Source organism: Octodon degus, unplaced genomic scaffold (assembly GCF_000260255.1).
Source record: "Octodon degus isolate 3935 unplaced genomic scaffold, OctDeg1.0 scaffold00102, whole genome shotgun sequence".
NCBI classification, from domain to species: Eukaryota; Metazoa; Chordata; class Mammalia; order Rodentia; family Octodontidae; genus Octodon; species Octodon degus.
This window is the reverse complement of record NW_004524678.1, coordinates 4,319,440-4,345,747: the sequence shown is the minus strand read 5'-3', so window position 1 is coordinate 4,345,747 and position 26,308 is coordinate 4,319,440. Positions and strand designations below refer to the sequence as shown.

Genomic DNA, 26,308 nt, shown 5'->3' with positions numbered 1-26,308 from the left:
ATTTTTAAAGTGCGGGGTGGAGGCAAGGGTCTACACAAACTCAAGTTGCTCTTTCCCTGAGAATCGCCAGACTCCAGACGTGCTTTGCAGCAACTCCAAGATAGCACTGAGACATTTCTGACTTTCTTACTTCTAAGCTAGCACTGACAGTACCACTGAGTTTGGGAATTTATTGAATCACTGTAGAGCTTCTACAGTGTGATAGAGGTTAGACAGTGACACGTTTTTTAAGAACATTCCAGTCAAAGGCATTTAAAATTGCTTTCATAAAAAGAACAACCTAACGTCAGTTTTTAAAAATTGGGAGATTTGAAAATAATTTTCCCCTGTAGCCATGGCATCTACTCTCAGACACCTTATATTTAATTTTGACAGTTAATATCATAAATAGAATCCTAGGTTTCTTCGTGACCAACACTGTTTTTGTACACATTTAAAATCATTACCTTCTTAGAACAGATAGCAGTAGGCACATATTAACCCATGGTTGCCTGGATCCTGTAATTTCACTGTCACTAGTAAATTCCAGCCCACTAGTAAACACACAGACTCTTGATACTGTGCAATTACCTAATGGCTTCAATGTGTTTTGAATAAATTACATAAAAAAGGGCTTCACAAAGCCCGTCTTTCTTCTGTGGAGTTAGGAGCTGTAAACAAGCAGGGGAGGAACAGGCCTTCAACAACAGTCCATTATTGGGACAGAAGCATACTCTGGCTTGTTCCATTATGTGTTATACCAGTTTCTTAGGTTAGCTGACAGAGTTGCAATAAATGAGCTCAGGGAGAGTGCTGAAGACAGGTTATGCAAATATAGAATCCTACTTTTATTAATATTTGTTCTCTATCAGAGTTTACCGACATGTCTACACATACATTGATGTACAATATTGGTTATAGCTATGTGGTAAGTTGTGAGTTTACCAAAGTAGCTTGCCTGGGAGAAAGGAACAAAATCTGGCTTCAGCTGGTTTAAAAGTTCCATTTGAATAAGGCTCTTATAACTTAAAGGATTACAGTTAAATCTGTTTTGTGTACAGTAATGTTCTAACTTGCCTCCGTGTTTCCTTAGGCACCTTTGAAAGTTTACTTTAGCATTTTTCCATTCTACCTTGAATCTTGAAATTTAGTTGGTTTCTACCTGGGGTATCTTACCACCTGGCCATGCTGTTCTCCAGAGAACTGGCATCTGAGTGATTGTCTCTGAGAAAGAAAAATCTGAATATACAAACAGTTCTGTAAAAATTGTTCTTTGATAACAGTTGCTCCCATACTGTTTCAAAGAGAAGTAATTTCCTAGCTTATTATCAGCAGCGATCACTGTTAGTACTGCTTTTTCTTGGTTCCTCACAGTATTTGCTTTTACTTGTAGAAATAGATGACGAATTCATCAAAAACTTGAAAATACTGATTCCTTGGTTACTTAGTCCTGAGAACCTTGATATCAAAGAAATCAATGGGAATAAAATCACCTGCCGCGGTCTGGTGGAGTACTTCAAGGTATGCCTTGGTTCTAGGGCGCTGTGCATACATCCCTGGGGTCTGCTGCCCACAAGTAAAAGCATACGCTGTGTGTAACCTGGGAGTCCACAGAAAAGCTTTCGACCCAGAGACGCTTGCTTCTGCGTGGTTTTTTGTTTTGTTTTTTTGTTTTTTTTAAGAAAACTCCTTAGAGACAACTTGACTATTTTATTTTGAAGGAAATGTATCTTGAGATTTTGTGTTGTCAGCAGAGTGTTTTCCAAGGCCCATGACCACTACTACATTCTACCTTCATTCTAAAGATTTTTTTCCCAAAGGGACAATGCCTTTTTTTTGTACTGGGGATCAAACCCGGGACCTTGTGCTTGCGAGGCAGGCACTTATGCTACCTGTCCAGGACAGTGCCTGCTGTGGGAGAAAATTCTTCCACACGTCCTGCTGACTGTGCTGAGAGCTAATTTGAAGCCTCCAAGTTATTTTAAATTTGCATTTACCAATTTATCCCAGTTACCACTGAATACTTTTTACTAACTTACGTACTTAGTGAAGAATTTCAATGTAATTTCTGGATTGTTGCTCCAAAATAGTAATTTTCAAAATTCATGTTTTAGTTGGGCATGGTGGCACACACCTAATCCTAACACTTGGGAGGCTGAGGCAGGAAGATTGCTGAGTTTAAGGTCTACCTAGAATAGTGAGACTCTGTCTCCAAACAAAGTAAAATAAAACAACAGAAAAGTATTTGAGCATATGAGCAAGTTTTTTTATGCATTTTTTTTTATTAAATGTGCACTGGGATTACAGGCAGGCACCACCACGCCCAGTCTCATTCCAGTCTCAGCCCGCCCCAGGGGTGAAGCCTGCATGGCAGGCCCAGGATTGAACCCCAGCCCCTGGCCCCTGAGTCTGCCTAAGCAGGTGCTTTAATCCACTGAGCTGCTGGCCGGTCCAGAACAAGTTTTAAAGAAGATGAGTTGAGGTATCAGAAGGGCAGGACTGTCACCTAAAGATGTGGGAAAAGAACATGTGGGAAAATGGAAAAACATGAGCTAAAAAAGCTAACAGTACAGGATGAGAAAGAGATAATAACTGTAAGTTCCTGAAAATAGTTTTGAACTGTCAAGAACTTCAAGTGTAATTTAATATAATTAGAAAAATGCTGAGTAGAATTACTTGCTAACAGGTCTTTTTTTTTCTTAGGCTTACATAAAGATCTATCAAGGTGAAGAATTACCACATCCCAAATCCATGTTACAGGTATTTATCTATCGGGAGGCATGAAGCTTTACAACATACCTGTCACTGATGCTAAGCTTTCCTACTCCAGTTCACATACATGCCAGTCCATTATATGTAACTTAAAAATATTGGCTGGAATGATTTATTGTAAAATTATTTCCTAAATAAAATTCCCTAGGCAAGCAGGAAGAATGTTATTAATTAGGAATTCATATTCCATCTCATTTCAGAAATATATGAAAGTGACCCAGGTCATGTCCATCCGCTGTGCTTCGACCCCTCTGCCCCACTCTTGCTTCCTCCAGCGCATTCCTGGTCCCCAGTGTCCTGCCTCACTTTGCTCTGTCCCTGTGCCCTTCCCTGTCTCTGGTGAACACTGCTCCATTCCGTACTTCTGCAGGACTGGCTTTCTGGTTTCCGTGAATGCCTGAGCGCATGTGGCATTTTTCTTTTGGTATCTGGCTCGTTTCATTCACAATGACCTCCAGTTCCATCCATGTTGCTGCAAATAAGAGGATTTCACATTTTTTAAATGACTCAGTAGTATTCTGTTGTGTTGGCATCAGGGTTGATTCCGTATCTTGACTATTGTAAGTCGTGCTGCAGTAAACATGGGGGTGTAGGTAGCTTTTGGCACAAAGATCTCCTCTCCTGCGGGGACACTCTGTAGCAGAGCTGCTGGATCACATGGGACTCCTCGTGTGCCACGGCTGTAACTTACCCATGTTCCCACCAATGGTGTGCCAAAGAGCACCCTTATAGAAACCTGTTATAGTGAGATACACGCTTTTTTTTTTTCTTTGTTTTGTTTTGCAGTGCTGGGGTTGGAAAGAGATAAACCCTGTCCTACATGGTTTTCATTCTTTTTATACTGCATTTATTAAACAAACAAAAAACACCATGATTTAGAGTCACACATGTAAGAATAAACAAGCCCAAGGTTTGAGCAAGTATGCAGTCTTCACAATTAAATATCAAAAAAGACATGATGCTTTTATATATTTTTAAAATGTGAGTTGTAGGGCCGCGGAGATGGCTCAGTGGAGTAAGTGCTTCCCTGGCAAGCACAAGGAAGGGGCTGAGTTCAATCCCCGGTTCCGGGGGAAAAAAAAAAGTGAGTTGTTTCCATTTTGCTGTCAGTGATACACAGTATTTCCCATGAATTTGGGTATAGAGGATGCCCCCATTCCACCCACCATATTGGATGAGAAATTACAATTATTTCTTGAGAGGAAAAACCTTCTAAATGAAAATTCATTTTACAATTATAATTTATTAAGTAAAAATCTAGGTTTTGTGTCTTGAAATTTTAATCTTACTACATTAAAATGTAGTGGCAATATTTCAAGTTTCAAATTATCTGGTGACTTGGTTTTTTGTACATTTCTTACACATGGTGCTCTGAAATGTGAGCTGCCTGGGGAACTTTAAATAATATGAGGGCCACGGAGATATCTCGGTGGTCTAAGCACCTGCCTGGCAAGTGCAAGGACCCCCGGCTCCACATGCTATGCCAGCCCTGTGTAGCAAAATCCCGGACCAAATTAATAAAAGATTAAAAAAATAGTAATAAAGAATATGATCCCGTTTTACATTGTAATTTATACCTTGTCCAAAGGCCACAGCAGAAGCTAACAATTTAGCAGCCGTTGCAACTGCCAAGGACACATACAACAGAAAGATGGAAGAGGTAAGAATGAAATATTTTAAATACTGTTTTAAATAAAGCCAGTTCTTTTTCATTGAATCCATCCCCTCACAGTATGTTACACATGCAAATGGCAAGGACTAGTGTTTCTATTAGTATTTCCTCATTTTTAGCTTTAATGAATATGATAGGTTTTTCCACAAAAAATCAAAAGTTACATCCAGAATTGATGGAATCTTAGGCGCAAGGGAAATGTAGGACTATACAGACTGGCATTTATGATGTAAGGAGTGGACAATCAGAGTGGAAGTATCCTCCACATAATTAAATCTCAACCAAAGTGAATGGCATAGTTAACTGAGATTTACCTTGCAACTTTTCAAAAATTGAAAATATGTGGCTCAGAGACATTTAATATGCTCCTACTTAAGTCTCTGGAAGAAAACATTCCCCAGGCTCCATTCAAAGTCAAGTTAGTGAAACTCCCAAGGAAAATTTTCTGTTGCACAACTTTACTCTGAGAGCTTTGTGGCACTGATGAATCTTTTAATGTTCATTAGTGAAAATCATTTCAGTGCAGTTAGATTTCCTGGAGGAACTGGGATAGAAGCAGTTTCTTGGCTCTAGACTCGTTCTACGAATGAGCTCAATATACAAGCCAGATTTCATAAAGGTCATGCCTTTTCAGTGTCAGGGACTGGGATTAAGTCATAGTACTTTCCATATTAAAAAGAGAGTGAAAGATAAGAATGACTTTATTATGTAAGCCACTTGCAGAATACCAGCTACACTTAAGTTATGCCACAGAGATCTAGGGGTGGAAAATGTGGGCTGACAAACATGCAGACTCCTGTTGTTAGGTGTTACTTAGCAACAGGAAGTGTTCTGGGAAACCTGTCATCAGGAAGTTTGGGCACTGTGCAGGTGCCGGGCAGCACACTTACACAAACCTGAATGTGACAGGTCACTCAGCACGGTCTCAGGACAATCCACAGCCAAGGTAAACAGGGGTGGATATGGCTGCTGCCAGCAGTGCAGCACACCGCTTCACAGTCAACTTGTCATAAGTAGAAATATACTGTAGTGCTAAGAGCTATAGTAAATAATTATCCAGCATTAATACACTGTACATAGTTGCACATGCTATATCTATGTGCCGGTACATTTAATTTCTTTGGGTGGTGGTGATGTTAAGTAAAAATGAAACTCGGGGGCTGGGGAGATAGCTCAGCGGTCCAAGTGCCTGCCTGGCAAGCACAAGGACCCGGGTTTGATCCCTAGTACCACATGCCGTGCCAGCCACTGAAACTGGGCATGGTGGCGCATGCCTGTAATCCCAGTGCTGGGGATGCTGAGACAGGAGGATCACTATGAGTCCAAGCAGCATAGCAAGACCCTATGCAAGACCCATACCAAATAAAGAAATACATATTTAAAAAAAAAAAAAAAGAATCAAACTTGGGGCACTCTACCACTAAGCTAAGTCTCTAGCCCTGTACTGCTTTATTTTTATTTTTTTAAGGTTTGGGAGGGTCTTGCTAAGTTGCCCAGGTGAGACTTGAACCTGTGATGCCTGTGCCCAGCTGTGCTCTGCAGGACTCAGAAGTGATGCATCTCCATAGTGAGAAAGGATCACATTATACTTCATGACAGCTATAGTGTCACCAGGTGATAGAAAAGCACTCCACCATTGACTCAGACATCCTCACGGTGTGCCTGTACTGTTTCAAGGTCATCTAGCTAAATGAAAAATTTTGACAGTTGTTCATTTATATACTTGCCCATGTGACACAGATTTGTGGAGGAGACAAACCATTCCTGGCCCCAAATGACCTGCAGACCAAGCATCTGCAACTTAAAGAAGAATCTGTGAAGCTGTTCCGAGGGGTGAAGAAAATGGGCGGGGAAGAGTTTAGCCGGCGCTACCTGCAGCAGTTGGAGAGTGAAATCGATGAACTCTATATCCAGTATATTAAGCACAACGATAGCAAAAATATCTTCCACGCAGCTCGCACCCCGGCCACACTGTTTGTCGTCATCTTTATCACGTATGTGATTGCTGGGGTGACTGGGTTCATTGGCTTGGACATCATAGCCAGCCTATGCAACATGATCATGGGACTGACCCTCATCACCTTGTGCACGTGGGCATACATCCGGTACTCCGGGGAGTACCGCGAGCTCGGCGCTGTCATAGACCAGGTGGCCGCCGCTTTGTGGGACCAGGTAAGGAACGCTTAATTTTCTTCCACTAAATTCAGCACCCATTTGAATGTCATCTATTTAACAGGCATTGCATCAGATGTTGAAAAGCATATAGATAAATATGACTTGGGCCCCAATCTTTAAAATTTTACAATCTGGCATCATGGCAAGATGGAACATGCATAGTCCTACACTTTTCCAGCTCGTATTTCAGTGTTTTAAAAAAATACACAGACGAAGCAGTGTTTTTTCTTCAAAATTGCTAATTATGTTAAGACACACAATGGTCTACCATTTGCCTAGCACTGACTTTGCCAGGAGTATACAAACCATGATAGCATCTGTGAACCTAAGTTATCACACCAGTCCTTTTTAGCATAAACTGAAAATGGTAACAAATCACTGCAAATTATCTTTGAGACCCTGTACCGAATGATTAAAAAAAGTTATAAACCCACCTAAAACAGTGATCAACTCACTGTAGCATTGTTGAAGTCTTTAGTTCATGAAAATTTAGTCAAGTTAAAGGTGAGAATTTCTATAAAATGTTGAATTTAAGACATCTAAACCTGTCTGTCTGTAGGTAATAAGGACTGCTACAGTTCTCCAAGGTGAATATCCCTCTGTATATCCCACAGTAGAATTGTAACTGATGGCTTGACTGTAAATCTAGCTGAGATAAACTAAATGATGAGAATGAAGTAAAAACTGGGTCCTCTAACACTCACTGTGTGAAACAGTCCCTCACCCACAAAAAGCTGAAGATGTGCTATTGGAGATAAATCTCAAAACTCTTCTAGAATATGATGCTGAAAGCTTGTCAGAAGTAGATTTTTATTTGTGGAAAGATTTTGATAAAATGTATACTCTAAACTGAAACATCTGCAGGAGTATTTGTTCTTAAATGCTCACAAATTAAACAGAGTAAATGTTTATTATAAACAAAGTTGAATATCCTAATGCTATTAATAAAGCCCAATATATACTTTTCTTTTCTCTTTAAAATGCCTTTGCCACAGGGAAGCACAAATGAGGTAAGCTGAACTTTTTTTAAGAACTCTGTATTTGTAAACATTGAAACATTTTTATTTTATAAATGACTAGGCAGTAAAAGATAATGAATTAGTCTTTAGTAACTACTACTATTATGTCTGAGTTTTTAATTACGAATTTTTAACATATCCCAAGCATATATAATTCGCTTTGCACACACAAAAAGAACTGATCATCTGAAAGAGTACTGACTGTGTAAAAAATTTCCCAAGTTCTTAAACTGCCAAGTGAAGCAAGCAGGTGAAAGGACTGAGTAAATTTAAGTACGGAGGTTCTAGTTGCAGCTGCAGTTGCTTTCATGCTTGGCTCTGAGTGACAGTTACCCACACCACTTCGAGCAGGTTCCTGGCCACCCATCTGTACCTCAGCTCTGGCCCGTACACCAGCTCTTTTGAGCTGTTACGTATGCAGAACTGCACATGTGAGGAAAGGGTCCAAGCGTTTAGAAGTGAGCAGTTTTTACACAAAGAGGAATGGCCTCTGGGGAGTCATTTAGGTTATTATCTTTGGAGAAACAAATCAGACTTTACACGACTACAGAAGCACCACATATTTTTTCCCTTGTTTTCTACTTTACTATGTAACTAGATTATGTCCTCCAATCAAACACAAATCATGCAGTCAAAATTTATAAGTCAATAAAATTACATAAAACTAAAAAATCACTAAAAAAGCAGTAACAAATTTCAACTTTCTTTAAAAGAAAGTAGCAACACAAATATAAAAGATTAATAGTATTTCTTGGGAATAGATTACTACTTAAAGGATATAAAGCTTTTACTCATCTCTTAAATACTCAAACTTTTTACACACTTGATAACTAAATTAGACATGTTAGTGAGAATTGAGTGTTCAGTATGTGAAAACTCAGGGAAGAAATGACTCACACACTAGGGTGGGGGAAGAGATGTTTATGGGCACTAAAAAAAACAGTACACACTTTGCTAAAATTCCTGGGATTCCACCACTGTTACAAGAACACAAAGAACAATCAGAGGTAGTTTCAATGAGGAAGTTTTCTGAGGTGGTATTTCTGAGTAAGTGTCTATAAAATACAAACCAAGTAACTGAAGCAAGGCAAGAAAGCATGTGGAGCCAGGGACCCAAGGGTGGGATCCTGAGGAGGGGTGGCCTGCTTGCTTAGTGGCTTGACCATATCCGGAAACAGTAAATAAAACTGGTCCTATTCTGGGAAATATTGGTAGTCAGAAGGTACAAGTTTGTATAACTTATCTTAAAACTGAAAATGTTCACAATGAGTGGCCCACCCAGCCCTGAGGCGTGGTAGCTGGGGAGCTGTGCTCCAGGAAGTGCACATAGAAGGAAATGCAGTCTGGGAAGACACTTACCATGAAGTTCACTCCACAAGGTAACATGCTGGAAACCCAGAAGAAAAATACTCATATGCTGTAGGAAACTCCACATTTAACATGCTGTTTATCAGTTTCATAAGTAACTAAAAAGGAAAACTTTTAAGATGTTTGGTAAAATGCTTTCTAATCCTGATCCTTGTGTTCTAGGCTTTATACAAGCTGTACAGTGCGGCAGCAACCCACAGACATCTGTATCATCACGCTTTTCCTGCACCAAAGTCAGAAGCTACCGAACAATCAGAAAAGAAGAAAATGTAATCCAGCTTTTAAAAATACAAGTGCATGACTGGCTGTCAGTTAAATATAGTTTTGGGTTGTTTTTTTTTTCCCATGCAAACATCAAAAGTGCTTCCATGAGAACAGAATAAAATACCATTCACCTCAAAGTCTGCATAAAGGTTTAGTTCCTTTACTCCAGTGTTTAATAAGCAGACGTGTGTATGCATGGTTATATCATTTGGTTAACATGTAGCTTCCTGATTTTTGTCTTTAAATATGCTGTTATAATTTAAGGTATTTGTGGATTTATGATGAGAGTACATGTGTTCTGCTTGAATTTATTACACTCTCCTACTGGATTATAATTAAACCATGTAGTGATATTAGTCTATTCGGAGATGCTCATTTAATTTCTACAGAAATTTTTTTTTAATGATTCCACATAGCTGTTTGTTGAAGCACAGCATTATTCAGCAGGCTTGATTTAACTTACATGATCTTACTCTTACCGTGACTTCCTAGTTATTTTAAAATACATTTAATATATTGGAGAGCTTTTCTGTTGCTTTACCAGAAACTATATATGCTTCTTTTATATCATGATTTAATATAGAATGTAAACCTCTTGATCAAAAATGCACAAAAAAAATCACTTTGTATATGTATTTGAGTTCTACTGCATTGTATATTTTTTCATTTGGTACACAAGAAATGTATTCTTCATAGGTTTATTCTTTTAACATGTGAACTATTAAAGTTTACTCTGGTTCCTAACATTAAAACAAATGCTCACTGAATTTGGAAATGTTTGTGAGGTACTGTCAAAGAATGGTGGAAATTGATCTCCTTTTTAAGTCAAGATGCACCATTTTCTATTGACACTGTTAGAATTTTGATTTTCACTTTAAGAAACATGCTGATCTCTTTAGGTGCCTTCACTGTTTTCTTAAAACAATGAGTAGTTTTATAATGTATTTTTAATAACTAAAATCTCTAGTGGAGTTTCATTAAGTCTCAGAGGTCTTACAGGAAAGAAACTGGGGGTGGGGCTTGTAATGACAGAGTAACACTTCTGACCTGGCAGATGCAAAATGGACGCTGCTGTCTACAGCTAACGGGTGAGAACTCCACTAGCCATTCTTTAATTTTTCAATACCCCTTTCATTATATTGTTTCTTTGGCCTATGGGCGTTCTGAACAGAAAAATAAAGCATCCTACATGCAAAATATGTATTCAAACACCACACATATAGTTTCCACAAAAATATATTTAATAAAGTTGTTATATAAAATCAAACACTTAACATTTTATCAATAATTCAAACCCACTTATGTATTAACTGGGAGTGCTTTATATTTTGGAAGACTACCAAAACCAGAAACATACTTACATATATTTACAGCTCAGGTAAATGTAACTGAAAAGTTATGAATTCACAGAATTTTAGAGATTTACAGGCTAGAAGTATATATACTTGTCTGTAATCAAACATAGTGCGTAATTATGAACAACATTTTAATATAAACCAAAAGGGGAAAAGCTAGGAAAGATATGGTTGTAAAATTGTATGGCAAAACACTTAGAAGATAAAAAGTAATACAAAACTGATCTTATGGCCAAGAGTGCTCATGGAATCCCTGATTGTCACGTCTGGTCTAGTCGGGGGGAAGGCGGGTGGCACTGCGAGAGCCCTGCACAGAGGTCTCATCGGAGCCCAGGGACAGCAGCAGAGCTCTGGCTGGGCCTGCACACACCTTCCCCACCCAGCTAGGCCTTGAGGCTGGAATTCACTCCTCAGAAGAGCCTCTACAGGCTTCAGAAGGGTCCCTCACACTGGAAGGAACAGGGGCCACAACATACACCACATAGAGAAATTTATCACAATAAAGCTTCCAAATCGTATTCTGTATTTTGAACTACGCCATGGTAATATGCAACCTATCCCATTCCAAATAACATTCCACATTAAGCAGGAAACATTTTTTTTAAAAAAAGAAATGGCATAATTTAAAGAAAGGTATTGATGACCTGAGGAAATAGCTCAGTGGCCTAAGTGCCTACAAGCATAAGGTCCCCTGGTACCAAAAAAAAAAAAGAAAAAGAAAAAAAGGAAAGCAAAGAAAGGTATTGCCATAAGAAGTTATCAACTGATCATTTCCTGTTTAATATATGGTTATGACATTTTCCTGCTGCGTTTTTCTCCATCAAAAATATTCAAAGCAGATTTCTAACACACAGCATGTGGATGCATATTCCATGTTGGCTCTAATAAATTCACTTTTAATTTGTAATAAAAGAAAACTCCTAATAACAAAATACATGTGAAATTAAAATTTTATAATTTCCAAAAAGTAAGCTGCCTTTGTTAACCAAGGTACTTGTCTGCATTTTTTAAGCCTGTGAAAATATTGTAATGCTCTTCTAAAATTTAAAATTCCTTTTGAAAAGTTAACTTAAAAATTCTTGCCATGTTGCTGGGCATACCACTGCTGTCTCTGCTTGCGATTTTCCAACTCAGTGAGAAGAGCCTGTCTGTAGGCTTCCTACATTTTAACAATCTGTTCCAGTTCTTTCATGAAGAGTAACTTGAGCATTCCCTGGTATGTATCCAGGTCAGCCAGCTGAAAGAGTTCCCACTTCAGAATGTGGTCGTATCTGTTTTAAAACAATGTTCACAAACCACATACGTAAGCATGTATTTAAAGCAATCAACTAGTGTATTTTTACAAATACTATTATAACTAAACAAACAAGCTTAAGACAACGAAATCATTAACTTGATACCTGGTCTTTTTTTGTTTTGAGCAGGGGTCCTGCCCAGGCCAGCCCCAAACTCCCGGGCTCAAGTGATCTTCCTGTTCAGCCTGCAGAGCAGTTAGGTCTGCAGGTGCAGGCTGCCACGCATGACTACACACATCATTTTTAAGGAAATCTGTTACATTACTTCAAGTTAAAGAATGTCTGTCTATCCGATAACTTACTACTAATACTTAACAAGCATGAACACCAAAGTCATGGTTCTATAATTTCTGTGAAGATTTTAAGCCACACTGCTTGCAAATAATGATGCACAAAAATGGGCGTCATTGGTGTCACTGGCAGCAAACAACTGAGGAGGAGAAATCATTAGTTACAGGCTAAGTTCTCCAAAGGATAAGTAAGACTTGTATCTAAAAAAAAATCTTAAGGGAATAAACTTCACAATAAAAGATTAAATTACTGTGAAAGACTCTAAGGTGTGGCAAAGGACCAATAAAAATAATGGCATATCCTGGAAAGCCTTCAGTCCTCCTTCAATGGTACGTGGCTCACATTTTGAGATGGAACCAGGCAGTAACTACTGTAGGAATTTATTCTTCAAAAAAGGTCAGGAGATGGCGCTCCAATTTTCCTATTATAAAATTAAACTGAAACCTAAAGAGGCTATTTATTTCCAACAATTTTTACTGATTAAAAATTCAGAAAAGAAGAGAACTGTGGTCCAAGAAACTGTTAAGAATATGAATGTTAGGGCTGGCCAAATAGCTCAGAGGTTTAAAGCGCCTGCAAGCAGGCACAGGGGCCAGGGGGTTCTATCCCTGGGCCTGCCGTGCCAGCCTGCCCCCAGGGCACGCTGAGACCACAACTGAGACTGGGCATAGTGGCGTGTACTCTCAGCTCTGGGAGGCTGTAAACGGGAGAATCACTATGAGTCTGATCTAGTAGTGAGACCCTGAACACCCTTCCCTAAAATACACACAAAAAAAGAAGAGGAAGAATGTTAATATCCACTAACAAGACAAAGAATCTGAAATATAGTAAGTTACATACCTATAGAATACCAGTATCTCTCAAATCTCTGCAGAGCTGACATAATAGCTTTGCAAGTCCTATTAAATTTGTTTTTAAAAATCTTTTTTTATTATGTCCTACCCAAGTGGTTCCCTGGCAAATCATTTAATATTCAAATGGATCATCCATCTAATGTTAAAAATATGTGACCCCTTATAAAAGGGAAAAAACACCTAACTGGGCAGCTAGCACCGCCACACCCTTGGGATCGGGGATCAGCTGTCCTACCCCAGTGCTTATTCCAGGAGTATCAGGAGCACAGTATGCAAAACCACACGGTAAGTGTATTTCATTGGATTCTTGTTCAAGTGCTTGAAAACAGCAAATTTACTAACAGGCACTGATTTCTTTGTAGAAAGTTTGATGTTCTTTTTTATGGGAAACTATACTTGTTTGTTTTTGTTACTATTATTATTATTTTGCTTTTCTGAGATTGGGTCTTGGTTGTAGTTCAGGCCAGCCTTTAAGTCATAGGTAGCACACAGCCTGACCTCAAGCCCAATTACCTTTCTGCCTCAGCCTCCCAGGTGCTGAGAGTACAGGCAGGTGCCACCATGCTGGGCTACACTTATTCCTCAACAGAAATCAGAAAAATACTTAGTGAGCCTGCATAAAGAGTTACCTGTTAAGTATTTTCTAGAACTTCTGACATTGATGTAGCTTAAGATTTTTACTTGATATAAATTCATAATGCCTTTTTTTTTGGCAGAACCAGGGACTGAACTCAGGCCCTTGCGCTTGCCAGGCAAATGAGATTAGGACTTTCTAATCCTAATCTAGCCCTGCTTTCTTTCACCCATGTACCTAAAACCCACTAGGACCCTTATTTTTTATCACTTTATAAATTAATCTCTAAGAAAGAAAGTTCATTACTTTATGGCTAAGAGCAGACATCTGCATCTAAAGAACTGAAGGATCAATGTTTTGAAGAACTAGCATTCTTAATTGGTGATGTCCAAACTTCGTAACTTCTGGTATCCTTTATTCAATACAATATTACGTAGAAGCTCAGCATTATTGGAAGAAAACCATGGTAGTAATCTACTTGGGTGAAATGGCTCACAGATCCCCGAAGAGTGCCTGTCCTGTATTTTCACTTACTTCACAGGGGCTCGAGCATATACTTGAAGCCAGTCGGGAATTTCCGCGGTATGGTAAGGGTTTGCAGGTACCAGAAGGGACTGATTTCTTTCCGTCTGCTGTGGCTGGTATGTGACAGGAGGAGGTTGGTCATACCGAGGGACACTAAGAAGAAAGAATCGGCATTCACATCAAAAGCCCTAAATCTAAGCAAGAAATTATAAAAACAATTCCTAAGTTTCCTTCCATGTGCTTCTTGCCCGAACTGATTAACACCCCTAAAAGGTAACTTTCTGACAGAAGCTTTCCTTCTTTACCAGACTACAGGGAAGTAAAAGCCACCTTCACCTTCTCTTGGAACTGGTATGCTGCTAGTGATGGATACAAACCTAAACCAAACTTCTATATATTTTAAAGAAATTTCTCCTGGCTGATACTTACTCAAGTTTTAACACAATTTATAGAAAAGTTGTACCCTTTACATAGTCACAAATTTCTATAATCAGTATATTTGCTATAAATATATTGGAAAAGTTAATAGTTTCTCTCAGAAAAAAAAAAGATGTTTTCTTTCTCCTTTTAAAGACTGAAAAGAATCATAGGGTATATAGCACAGCAGGAGACAGAGAATACTGCACCAGCTTAAGAGCACGAATGGGAATTATTTTAAATCAAAGTGACTAAAGAGAACCAATCCAAGCTTTAATTAGTTCTAACGCCCACCCGGGGTATCCTGTGAGGGAGTGAGTATCTCCGTAGGGAGAGGGTATTTTGCATAAAGACCTAGGGAAAGCACTATAGCTCAGCGATTAAAGTGCCTGCAAGCAGGCGCAGGGGCCAGGGGTTCAATCCTTGGGCCTGCTGTGCCGGCCCCGCCCTCAGAGCGCACTGAGACAGCAACTGAGACTGGGCGTGGTGGTGTGCGCCTGGAATCCCAGCTCTTGGGAGGCTGTAAACAGGCGGATCACTACGAATCCGATCTAGTAGTGAGACCCTGAACACCCTGTAGACCCTTCCCTAAAAAACAAAACAACCCTTTTGGATTCTGAAAGGTCAAAACGATCAATTTCAGACTGAAAGACAAAAGGAAGGGTCTGCCTCCAAATAAACATGTATGTGCCTGTCAGAAAAGATCACTGCTCTGGGACTAAAAGAAGGGTTAGAGTATATTGTGGTTAATATACATACATAAAAATGGAACCGGGGCAGGGAAAATAGCTCAGTAGAATAAGCGCTTGCCTGGCAAGCGCAAGGGCCTGAGTTCAATCCCCGGTTCCAGAAAAAAAATAAAAAAAATTTTTAAAAATAATAAATAAAAATGGAACTAAATTTTATCTCCAAGTTTTCTTTCATAAATAGGCTCAAAAGAAATACTCATAACTGCAGTTGGTGGGTGGGGAAGAATCCAGGCTTTGAAGGCAAATACACTTATGTTTTCACCTCAGGTGACCATGTACAATTTATATGAATGTTGTTAAAAACTGCTTTATTTCTCTAAGCCTCAAGTTACTAACAATGAAGTCATACCACAAGTTCTCAGGATTAAATGAGCTAATGTAAGTTGTAAATTCTGCATAAGGCCCCCAAAACATGCAGGCTCCAATAGCTATTACTACTATTGGTGTGAACTGAGGAAGTTTTATTCTCTTTTGTTTAACTTTTTTTTTTTTTTTGCGGAACCGGGGATTGAACTCAGGCCCTTGCACTTGCCAGGGAAGCGCTTATTCCACTGAGCCATCTCCCCGGCCCCTATCTTTTGTTTAACTTCTACAGAGTTTCTGGGAGTAGCAAATGAACTAACTGTGAAAATGCTTTTAAGCTCAAAAATTCTATATTGGGGCTGCTGAGATGGCTCAGTGGTCTAGGGCACCTACTTAGAGCAAGCTTAGCAAAGCACAGGGACCATGGTTCAATCCCCCAGCACCACATGCCAGCCAGCCCCGCCCCCTGGTGGGCTGAGCTGGCCACACACACACACACACACACATAAATAAATTTTTTAAAAAAATTCTATATTGTGGGGTTAATGACACAGAACAGAAAAGTAAACTCTCTTAATCTGGTTATTTGGAGCATATACATCTGCCTCCTGGCTACAACAAAGCACAACCAGAGGGCTGGTTCTTGGAAAAGGAGGATAATTCGACAACCAACAGCTGGGTGCCATTAAAGGCAATCACTGGAAAAAGATTTTCAAAGCAGATTCATTAAATATGTAAATTAATTAAAGCAACAGAGTGCTCAAGCTTATTCTTTCAGCTAATGATCCTGAAATATATTTTCATAGCGAGGTTTCATTGTTTGGGTGTTCTTCTTGCTCCACAGTGCAAGGTACTAAATCTGGGGTCTTGTACATGCAATGCAAGGGGTCTGCCACTGAACTACCCCTCCAGCCCCATAATGTTTTTTCTTTCTTTTTTTTGTATTTTAGGGAAAGGTCTACAGGGTGTTCAGAGTCTCACTACTAGATCAGATTCATAGTGATCCGCCTGTTTACAGTCTCCCAAGAGCTGGGATTCCAGGCCCACACCACCACGCCCAGTCTCAATGGCTGTCTCAGTGTGCCCCAAGGGCGGGGCTGGCACAGCAGGCCGGGGGATCAAGCCCCCCCAACACCATGAGCTATTTGGCTGGTCCCCCATAATGATTGTAATGGTTCTAAAAACTTAAAAATCATTTACTATAACAAAAAATTTATTTTATGCCAAGTGAAGCTATGCAACATCTACCAACATACTAAAGATGGTTCATTCATTTTTAACTCTATGGCTCAGTTCTTGAAGCTTAAATATGATTAATATGAAATACTAATTCATTACTAAGCTAATATCCACTTTACATGTACTTTGTACCTTTATTTTACATTTATAACACATCAATGTGGATGAATTACAAGTGCTCAATTGTGACAAGTGACATCTGACTACATTATTAGATGTCACAGGATTAAATTCTAGCAATAAGCCAGATCTGCTGGTAAGTGCAGTATCAAAAGACACTGCTCCAAAGAAGCACTGGCTCTATTATTACACCTGGAATGTTTTGTCCAGTCCCAGTTTTCACTTTCTTATCTGCAATCAGTAAGAAACACAACATAAAGTGAGTAGTCTAAAACTGAATAAAAACAGCAAAATTTTCTAATTCAAAAGTATCTTCTGACTTGTTAGGAAGTAGGTCTGAGGTATATAGCACATTAAGTATGAAGAGACCCATGGATGACTTCTTAGTTTTCATCTGTGGGTATACCCAACACTAGCCTATTAAAGTAGAATCAGATCACAAGAACACTTGTCCTGTTTTTAAAGCTAGAAAGTACTTAGTATTTTTTTCATTATTAAAGTCATTCACTCCTAAACATAAGTCCAGAGAAAAATGTCGTAAGTTTAACATTTAAAGATTTAACAAGCTTCAGGATCTGCTTCTCCCTGATGAAAGAGAGTCCAAAATCTAACAGAAAACAGTATCAAAACAGAAAATGAAAATAGTCAGTAGAGTGTGCTAAGGAGAGTCACATGGAGAGAAAACATTCTCTCAGGCTTTCACAGACACCACACTGGCCAAGCAATGGCCGTGACTCATCCACGTGGCTGACACTGACAAAGGTCCCACAACCTGAGGTACAGGATCTCAGGATAAATCCTGAGGGGATTTCACTGACCCTATATCAGACCCAAAAGCTACAACTCTTGTTGCATAGGTCCTGCTTTACCTTGGTCTTAACCATCCAGCAGAAAAGTATAAAAGCGAAGCATAAGAAGTAAAGCCATGCTGTTATGTTGAGCTGTAGGGGACCCAGGTCAACAATTTCTGACATTGCCAGTCAAGTGGAAGACCCAATACTATTATAGACTACTGAACTCTTTTAGAATATATTGCTGAGCTTACACACCTATAATATTTAAATGATGGGACTTAACAAAAAAAAAGGGGATACAGATGAATGTCCATTTTGTTTCTGTGTATTCAAAGGATAGATATATAGTTACATTCTCTTAACGAATAGAGGGATTTGTTCTAATGGTGTTTGTAAATAGGATATCATGTCCGCATCTTGTACAGCAATTAACCACTAGGAAGAATGTATGCAATGTGTTAATTATTGAAACTGTCCTACCAATTTGGTTTGAAACTCATTGCTATTTCTCAATAAAATTATGGGGGGAAAAAAACAACATAAAAAAATAAAAGAAAAAGAAAGTCAACACTACCTTGGAGCACAGGGATGCCTGTACTGAGCCTTTTTATTTGTGTGATCTACGTAATAGGTTCCAAACTCGGCAGATTCCACACGCTCCCATCCAGGGGATAGTCCTTCTCTCTCGAGAGGGTGGCTCCAGTGCGTCGTGTTCGTGTTGTGGTCTATGTAATACTTCCGGCCTCTCATGGTCCAGTCAGCAGACCAGCCGGGAGGAAGCGGCAAGTCTTCAGGCCCGTGGGTAGTTAAGTTTCCTAAGGATGTAGCAGCAACTCTCCCAATACCTGGCAGGACAAAGCAAATGAGAGAAGAAAAGGAACAGTTACCACTGCATTATTTAATTACAAAGAGGAAAAACTAAACTTTGAGATCAGTGTGCTTCTTTTTGGATTGTTTGATAGAAACATTTAGCAACTAGTGATGCTACTTATCCACACTGCTAAAGGGAAAGGGAGGAAAGAAAAATCTCACCTCTTTCAACATTTAAGATCTGACATTTCATCTAAAAAAAAAAGAGCAAAAATGAACTTGTGAAACCATTCCTGCTTTATAATTTCTTAAAAATAATCTGGCTGTGCTCTTGAGTTGGTATGTAAATTTATCAAGCTAGTAGGTTATATTTTCAGCATAGGTTAAACAATACCAGCAATCAACAACAAGAAACAGAAGCCACTGAAATAGTACCATTTATAAGGATGCTACAAATCAAATATTGATACATAAACCTAACAGATCCATATGCTTAAAATTACAAAACTGCTAAAAGAAATGAAAGGAGAGCTACCATGTTAATAGGTGGTGGACTCAGCACAGTACAGATGGGTATTCTCAACTGACCTGTAAGGTAATTCCAATTAGTATTACCGCAGTTTTTGTAGGTATAGGTAAATAATGGACTTCAAATTATATGGAGACAAAAGAACAAGCAGCCATATAATTTTTTTTTTTTTTTGCGGAACCGGCGATTGAACTCAGGCCCTTGTGCTTGCCAGAGAAGCACTTATTCCACTGAGCCATCTCCCCAGCCCCATATAATTTTTAAAAAGAGAAAATTTGGTTTTAAGGTTTCCTATAAAGGTATAATAATCAAGACAATGTGGTACTGACAAAGAATAGAAAAGTAACAGATCAATACAACAAAACAAAGACCCCAGGAAAACATCTATACATATACAATCAACTGATTTTTGACAGAAAGTGAAAAAGCAATTTAGTGGAGAAAGGACAGTGTTTTCAAAAATGATGCTGGAATTGAGCATCAATATGCAAAACAAAAGAAAAAACCTTGAATCACAACCTGTACTTCCCACCTGGTAACACAAATTTGAAATGGATCACAAAACTAAACTTTTAGAAGATAAAACAGGATCTATTTTTATGACCCTAGGTCAGGCAATATGAATACATATAGAAAAATACTGGCAATTTGGGCTTCATCAGGATTACAATGGGCCAAGCACAGTAATGCTGCGATCCCAGCCTCAGGGAGACTGAGGCAGAAGAAGCCCAAGTTTGAGATTACTTTGGGCAACTTACCTGTCTCAAAATAAAGACAGCTGGGGGTTAGCTCAGTGCAAAGGCCCTGGGTTCAAGCCTAGTAATATCAATCAAAATAAAAATATTTTATGAAGAACATTCAACATCTTTAAGAAAACAATCTAAACTATATACTCAGAGGTAAGTTTGCAAATCATACATTAGGCAAAGGACTTCAGAAGAAAGAACTCTTAGAACAAAACATGAGGAAAACCCAATTTAAAGAGCCAAAAATTTTAAAAGGCTTTTCACCAGAGACGTTGAGGGGGAAAGTGAGCAAATCAAGAGTGTCATCTTAGCCATCGCAGAACGCAGATGGAAGCCACAGTGAGATGACAACATACGCCCATGGGCTGTCCAACAAAACCAGCTGAGGCAAGCCCCGATGCCAAGCAACTGCAAATCTTACCTTGCTGGAGGGAGTGACAAATCTTACAGTCACTCTAGAACACAGCTCAGCAGTTCTGTACTGCGAACCTTCTAAAGTTAAAGCTTGTCATGTATACAACAATCCTTAGCTATTTAGTGCTAAAAGCTGTAGATGCATGTTTACTGAATATTCATAATTGCACTAGAGTATAATAACCTATCTATACACATCCTTTAAGAGAACGGATAAGCAAACTATAGTACATACATACAATGGAGTCTACTCAGAATAAAAGGGAATGATTTTTATATGCAACACTATGGATGAATATAAAGACATTATGAAAGAAGTCTGTCTCAAATGGCTACAAATTATATAATTCCATTTATATGAAATTCTTATAAAGGAAAATCATGTACTTGCAAGTAGAGGTAAGGACAGAGACTGACTACAAATGAGCAGCATGCAGAATGTGGGGGCGGAACGTGCAAACGTCCATACGCTGACTGCTGGCATTACATGAATCTGCACATACAGTAAAACTCAGAACTGTGTATCATTTGCTGAAAGTTACTATAACTTATTTTAAAAATAATAACAGTGAGTCAGGCATAGTGGCACACATCTGTAAGCCCAGGACTCTGGGATCATATAAATTCAAGCTTAGTCTGGGCAATTTAGTCACTGAGACTGTATCTCAAAAAAAATTTTTTAAAGATCTGGGAATATAGCTCGCTCCGTAAAAAGCCCTGAGTTCAATATTGAGGACAACAACAAAAACAAACGAACAAAAAACTGAAATTTTATTCTCACCTAAGCACAGTAATAGTATAACAAATTCTCCTAAGACTTAGTGGCTTAAAAGAACTATTTAGTCTACAAATCTGTACAGTAGTAACATAGCTGTTCTCAGTTTTTCTGTTATTTTTGTAAAATTATCTTTGTCATTATAAGCATTTAATTAGTCTATAAATCTGTGTATCAGTAACAGCTGTTCTCTGTTCTTCTGCATACCCCACCTTAGCGCGCGTCATCACCTGATCACAGTTACGCCTCACATGAGGTAACTTCCTAGGAAAGGCTTCGCTCTTGCTCCGACCCCCACTCCTGCGAGCCAGGCTGCTCTCTCCCCGCTTACTCACATCCAGACATGCCCACTTCTTGCTGTTCTGAAAGCTAGTGGGTCCTGGTTGCTTCTTCTCCCTAGAATACTCTTCCTTCAGACAGCTGCCTGGCTCACTCTCTCATCCTCTACGAATCTTTGCTTACATGACACTAAAAAACTCAAGATTTACTGCCTATGGCAACCCTTAGCTCCCCAGGTAACATTTACTGTTTTACCTTCTTTGGTATCATTTATCCTTTATACAGAATTTTTGCTCATCATCTTTCTTGTAAGAATTCCACAAGGAAGATGCACACAACAGGAACCCTTGTTTTCTGCACAGGTATCTCTCTGGGGCCTGAACAGTGCCTGTGGAATACGGTGCACGGTGAACGCACAGGCTGTAGGAAGGCTGAGCGTATTAGAGGAGAAAAGATGCACAGACTAGTGAACAGAACACTCAGAAGGAATCCACACAGAGACACCACCTGTTACAGATACAACAAACCAACGCCATTGACCTAACACAAACTAGACTCCATCGTCAGAAAATTGATTTTAAGAAATTGATTTAAAAACATTCCATATGGTCCTTTTAAAAATTATTTTTAAAGAGAAAATTGTGCATAAAGAAATCTAGTATACATTAAGAGAAGGAGGCAGGACTGGGGAGATAGCTCAGGGGTCTAAACACCTGCCTGGCAAGTGCAAGGGCCAGGGTTTGATACCTGGTACCACATGCTGTGCAGGCCCCAGAACTCTAGGCGCATCATGCTGGCGACAGACTGACAGAACAACAGACAGGTTGTTTTTTAAATTAAAAAAAAAAGAGAAGGCTATTTGTAAGCTAATGCTAAATAACACCATACTTATTTAAAAACATTTATATAATCTATTAGTATAGGCACATTAATGTGGAGAACCCTTAAATTTTTATAAAGCCCAAATTCATTATACAGATGAGTTTATCATAACAGGAAAACTTCACCCAATATAAAGTACTTGAAATATAACACAGAACTGGCTGAAGTACTGTACTGTAAAGGATGTGAGGAACTGGGGAGACTCATTACTCAGGTAAGTGATTTATACCAAAGACTACACACTTTTTTCCTTGATTCTTTGACTAACTTTGCTTCTCTCCCTCCAGTGTTTTGCCAGTTCTAAAACTTCTATGTTTCTTACCATCCAGGGAAAAAATAAATTAGCCACTAGATAGCAGCTGTAAAGTGCCATCATGGATGCTCAAACACAGAATGTTCCAGAGAAGAGTCCGGGTTATCGCTCAGGTGTGAAAGGTGACTGCTCCAGGAACAACATCTGTCAAAAGGTTCCAGCTGGTTGACAAGTTTTTATGATTATACGTGGCCAGAAACTAAGCAAAAGATTTAACTTTAAGGAATGACAAAAGCAACATTTTTTATGTGTTTTGAAATTATACTGACAATCCTAAATATGCTCAAAACAAAACAAAAAACCATGATCTGCCTGGATTAGAATAACAATGTGTCTGTCAATCATAATGTATGTATATATAAACACTGGTGACAAAAAGCAATTCACAAGAAACTAAGGAAAAAAGCTTCAATTCAATCTCAGATTCTAAAGGAGGTATGTAAGTAAATGCTGTGTAGGTTACTGGCTGGAGAGTCTGGGAAGTCACAGTCACTTCAAACAGCAAATGCATGAGGCTAGTCACTGCAGCAGCATCTGTAGTGCAATGAAAGGCTAGGCAGAAACCAAATGTCCACTGTTAGGACAGTGGGGTGCATTATGGTTTGGACCAAAAATGTCCCCCAAAAGTCTCATGTGGGGCTTTCAAGTCACTGCATGGTGAAGGTACTAATTTGATTACTGTAGTTTATGCCTACCTGGGCCCTTGGGAGGAGGTGGGGCCCCTGGGAGAAGGGGGGCCCTTGGGAAGAGTGCGTCACTGGGCCTATGTTCATATAATATTGTAATGCAAAGATACAGCAAAAATTACTGAAACTGGTTATCTATGTGGGAGGAAAGGGAAAAAAGGACAGGAGACAGTGGTAGAAGCAATTTTTCTTCAATTGCCGTCTCAGTTCGCCCTGGGTGCGGGGCACTTTAATCCACTGACTATTTGGCCGGCCACCCAGCAGTAATTTTTCTAAGTCTAGTTTGTCTTATAGTTTTGATTCTGGAAACTTTTAAATGTCCTATGCAACTATAAAACAAAATTAAATCAATGTATTTTATCTTTATTTTTCAATCATTTATTTATTTACTTATTTGGTACAAGTCTCACTACACAGCTTGGACTTACAGTGATCTTCCTCTCTCAGGCTCCCCATAACTGGGATTATAGGCATGTGCCACTAAGCCCGGTTTGGGGGCCAGCATGGCACACTTGGGGTTCCAGAATAGGCACTGAATGTAGTACTAGGGATCGAACCCAGGTCCTTGACCTTGCCAAGCAGACGCTTAGACTACCAAGCTATCTCCCCAGCCCTAAATCAATATTTAGAAGCAATTCCTAAAACATCAAAAACAAAATAAAATAATCTAAGCATAAATCAAGTGGCTTAACCAAACTTGAGAAAAACGATTCAAAGTGAATTTAAAACAAAATAATGTGTACTTCATCGTTAGAAAATGCCTTTAAAAAAATAAGCTACTAGGGCCTGGGAGATGGCTCAGTGGAATAAGTGTTTCCCTGGCAAATGCAAGGGCCTGAGTTCAATTCCTGGTTCTGAAAAAAAAGCTACTACTGTTTTATTCGTTCATGTGGCCCTCTCACGTGAGAGCTGGTGACTCTCTCCAAGAGTATGGAAAGGAGAAAGTAATAACTTGACAGAGGAGAAGCCTGGTAAACTTACATAATAGCTAACATCCCCTGTAATGTCATGTTGATACCATGCCCCTCCTTATATACAACATATACACACTCTTTCCAGAAACCTTAATCCAGCCTAACCATTAGAAAAACATCAGACAAAATTCCAAATTGAAGGACAGGCTACACAATACCTAACATGCACTGCTCAAAAACACACACAAGAAAAAAATTGTGAAAAGTTTGCAAAAGACCAAAAAGATTAAGGAGATGTGACAATTAAATGAAATGCCAAAACTTTTGGAACAGAAAATACTGGCTAAATGAAACCTGAAGTTAAAAAAAAAAATTCTTGAGTCTATAAAGATGCCCAAAATAGACTCATTAGTTATCTTTGGAAGTAGTTAAGATTCCACTTCATTATTCAGAAAAACAGCAAATTAAGGGAGAGACCTAGAATTTATCTCATTTTTCCCATGTGATTAGCAACCAAGTAACTGATAAAAGAAAGGTCTTATTATAGAAGTCCAACTGTTATACAGAAGAAATAACTGAATTTAAAAAATCACCACTTGCAATTTGTACCAAAATCTGGATCTACTTAACGTGCCTTAATGGCTCCCAAGGCCTGCCCTTCCTCCCTTGGCCCTGGCGCTGGGGACCGAGCCCGGGACCTTCACACGGGCTACACTGTCCCTGTCCTGCTTATTTTCTGAGACAGGGTCATACTAAGTTGCTTGAGACGCCCCTGAATTTGTGATCCTCCTGCCTCAGCCAAGTACTGGGATTACGATGGATGAGCCAGGATGACATCTGACCCCACAATCAATTCTAGTATCACAAAAGGAGAAAAAATGTAACTGCCACTAATAAAAGAAAAAGGAAGCTACCAACTTTGAAGTTAGTACTATAGAAAAATGAGACCATTTCTGAACCACAAGCAATAAACACTTTTTCCATAATTTCAACTAGTCCCAAAAAACAATAAATGGTTTTCACAATCTTCAAAACTGCTTTGGTTTGCAGGAATTAACAATGCAAATATTTTCCAATAATACAAAGTAAAACATTCACAAGCTAATGACAGGGCTTTCCAACCACAAGTAGAAGTATTCTTTTATCTCCACCAAGCTTTCACTAGACATACCTTCAAAGAACTTAACCTGTAAGATATCTATGAAATATGTATTTATAAATAAAACTCAAATTTGTTTCCAAATTTTAGCTATCTACAGAGATTACAATGAATCTGGGTCACATACAGTACACACACCTGTAATTTCAGCACTTAGAAGGCTGAGGCAGGAAGATCACAAATTCAAAACCAGCCTGGACAACTCAGCCTGTTTCACAACAAAAATTATAAAAGGGGTGTGAGGGACTGCCAGGAATGCAGCTCAGTAGTAAGAGTACTTTAGTGATCTTTAAAACATTTTAAATATTTTTTAATTGCTAAAGTTTCATAGAACTAAATTATGTGCAAACAGAGAAATTCAATCTGCTTAAGACTTCCTGTCAGCAGCAGGATTCCTTCCGTTGGCACCCACAGTGACTGACTGGCAAGATGGCCAAGAATGGTAAGGTCAAGTTTCATAGCTAAGTGCAGAACTTCAGCTCTAAGATCCTTTATGATAATACACAAAAAGCTACCACACAACTTCAACTTGTTTTTGTGCTCCTGCTTTTAAATAAGACAAATTTAACCACTTGAGAAAAGGTATTTTCTGAAAATTTAAGAAACGAGTAATTAGCAGGAATTATTACTGTCATTAAGTCATAGCAAATGCTTCCATGCTTGTACTTACATTAGTAGCAAAAATTTAATGTACATTTGTGAATATAAACCTGTCTAAGTAGCTCATCCCTAACCTTCCACAGCTTACCTTTTCTTGCCCTTTCATTTAAATTCCTGTAAATCTTGAAAATAAGGGGCTGGGGAGATAGCTCAGTAGAATAAGCGCTTGCCTGGCAAGTGCAGGGTCCTGAGTTCAATCCCTGGTACCACCACAAAAAAAGCGTCAAGGAAATTCTGCCTCATATTCAGATCTTTTCCTTTTGGAAAAGACAGGGGCTGGTGAGATGGCTCAGTGATCTAGAGCACCTACTTGGAACAAACTTAGCGAAGCACAGGGACCGCGGTTCAATCCCCCAGCACCACATGCCAGCCAGCC

At 39.0% G+C, this 26,308-nt stretch overlaps 2 protein-coding genes across 4 annotated transcripts in view; one reads left to right on the top strand and one right to left on the bottom strand.

Annotated features, from left to right (window-relative positions):
* The window catches only part of Atl1 (atlastin GTPase 1), a 94,824-nt gene extending 84,652 nt beyond the window's left edge, over positions 1–10,172 (top strand). For 2 of the 3 annotated variants that reach the window (XM_023723757.1, XM_004638759.2), the window contains 6 exons: positions 1,373–1,500; positions 2,683–2,739; positions 4,340–4,411; positions 6,164–6,595; positions 7,594–7,608; positions 9,148–9,604. In XM_023723757.1, coding sequence (XP_023579525.1) covers positions 1,373–1,500; positions 2,683–2,739; positions 4,340–4,411; positions 6,164–6,595; positions 7,594–7,608; positions 9,148–9,258 — 815 coding nt within the window. In that variant the 3' untranslated portion in view covers positions 9,259–9,604. Of the gene's footprint in view, positions 1–1,372; positions 1,501–2,682; positions 2,740–4,339; positions 4,412–6,163; positions 6,596–7,593; positions 7,609–9,147 lie in introns of all 3 variants that reach the window. The other variant, XM_004638760.2, reaches the window with a different exon arrangement.
* Positions 10,173–10,460: 288 nt separating this feature from the next.
* The window catches only part of Sav1 (salvador family WW domain containing protein 1), a 22,343-nt gene continuing 6,495 nt past the window's right edge, over positions 10,461–26,308 (bottom strand). The window contains exons 3-5 of the mRNA XM_023723763.1: positions 18,340–18,610; positions 14,153–14,296; positions 10,461–11,875 (exon numbers count right to left, since the gene is read on the bottom strand). Coding sequence (XP_023579531.1) covers positions 11,764–11,875; positions 14,153–14,296; positions 18,340–18,610 — 527 coding nt within the window. The 3' untranslated portion in view covers positions 10,461–11,763. The remainder of the gene's footprint in view (positions 11,876–14,152; positions 14,297–18,339; positions 18,611–26,308) is intronic.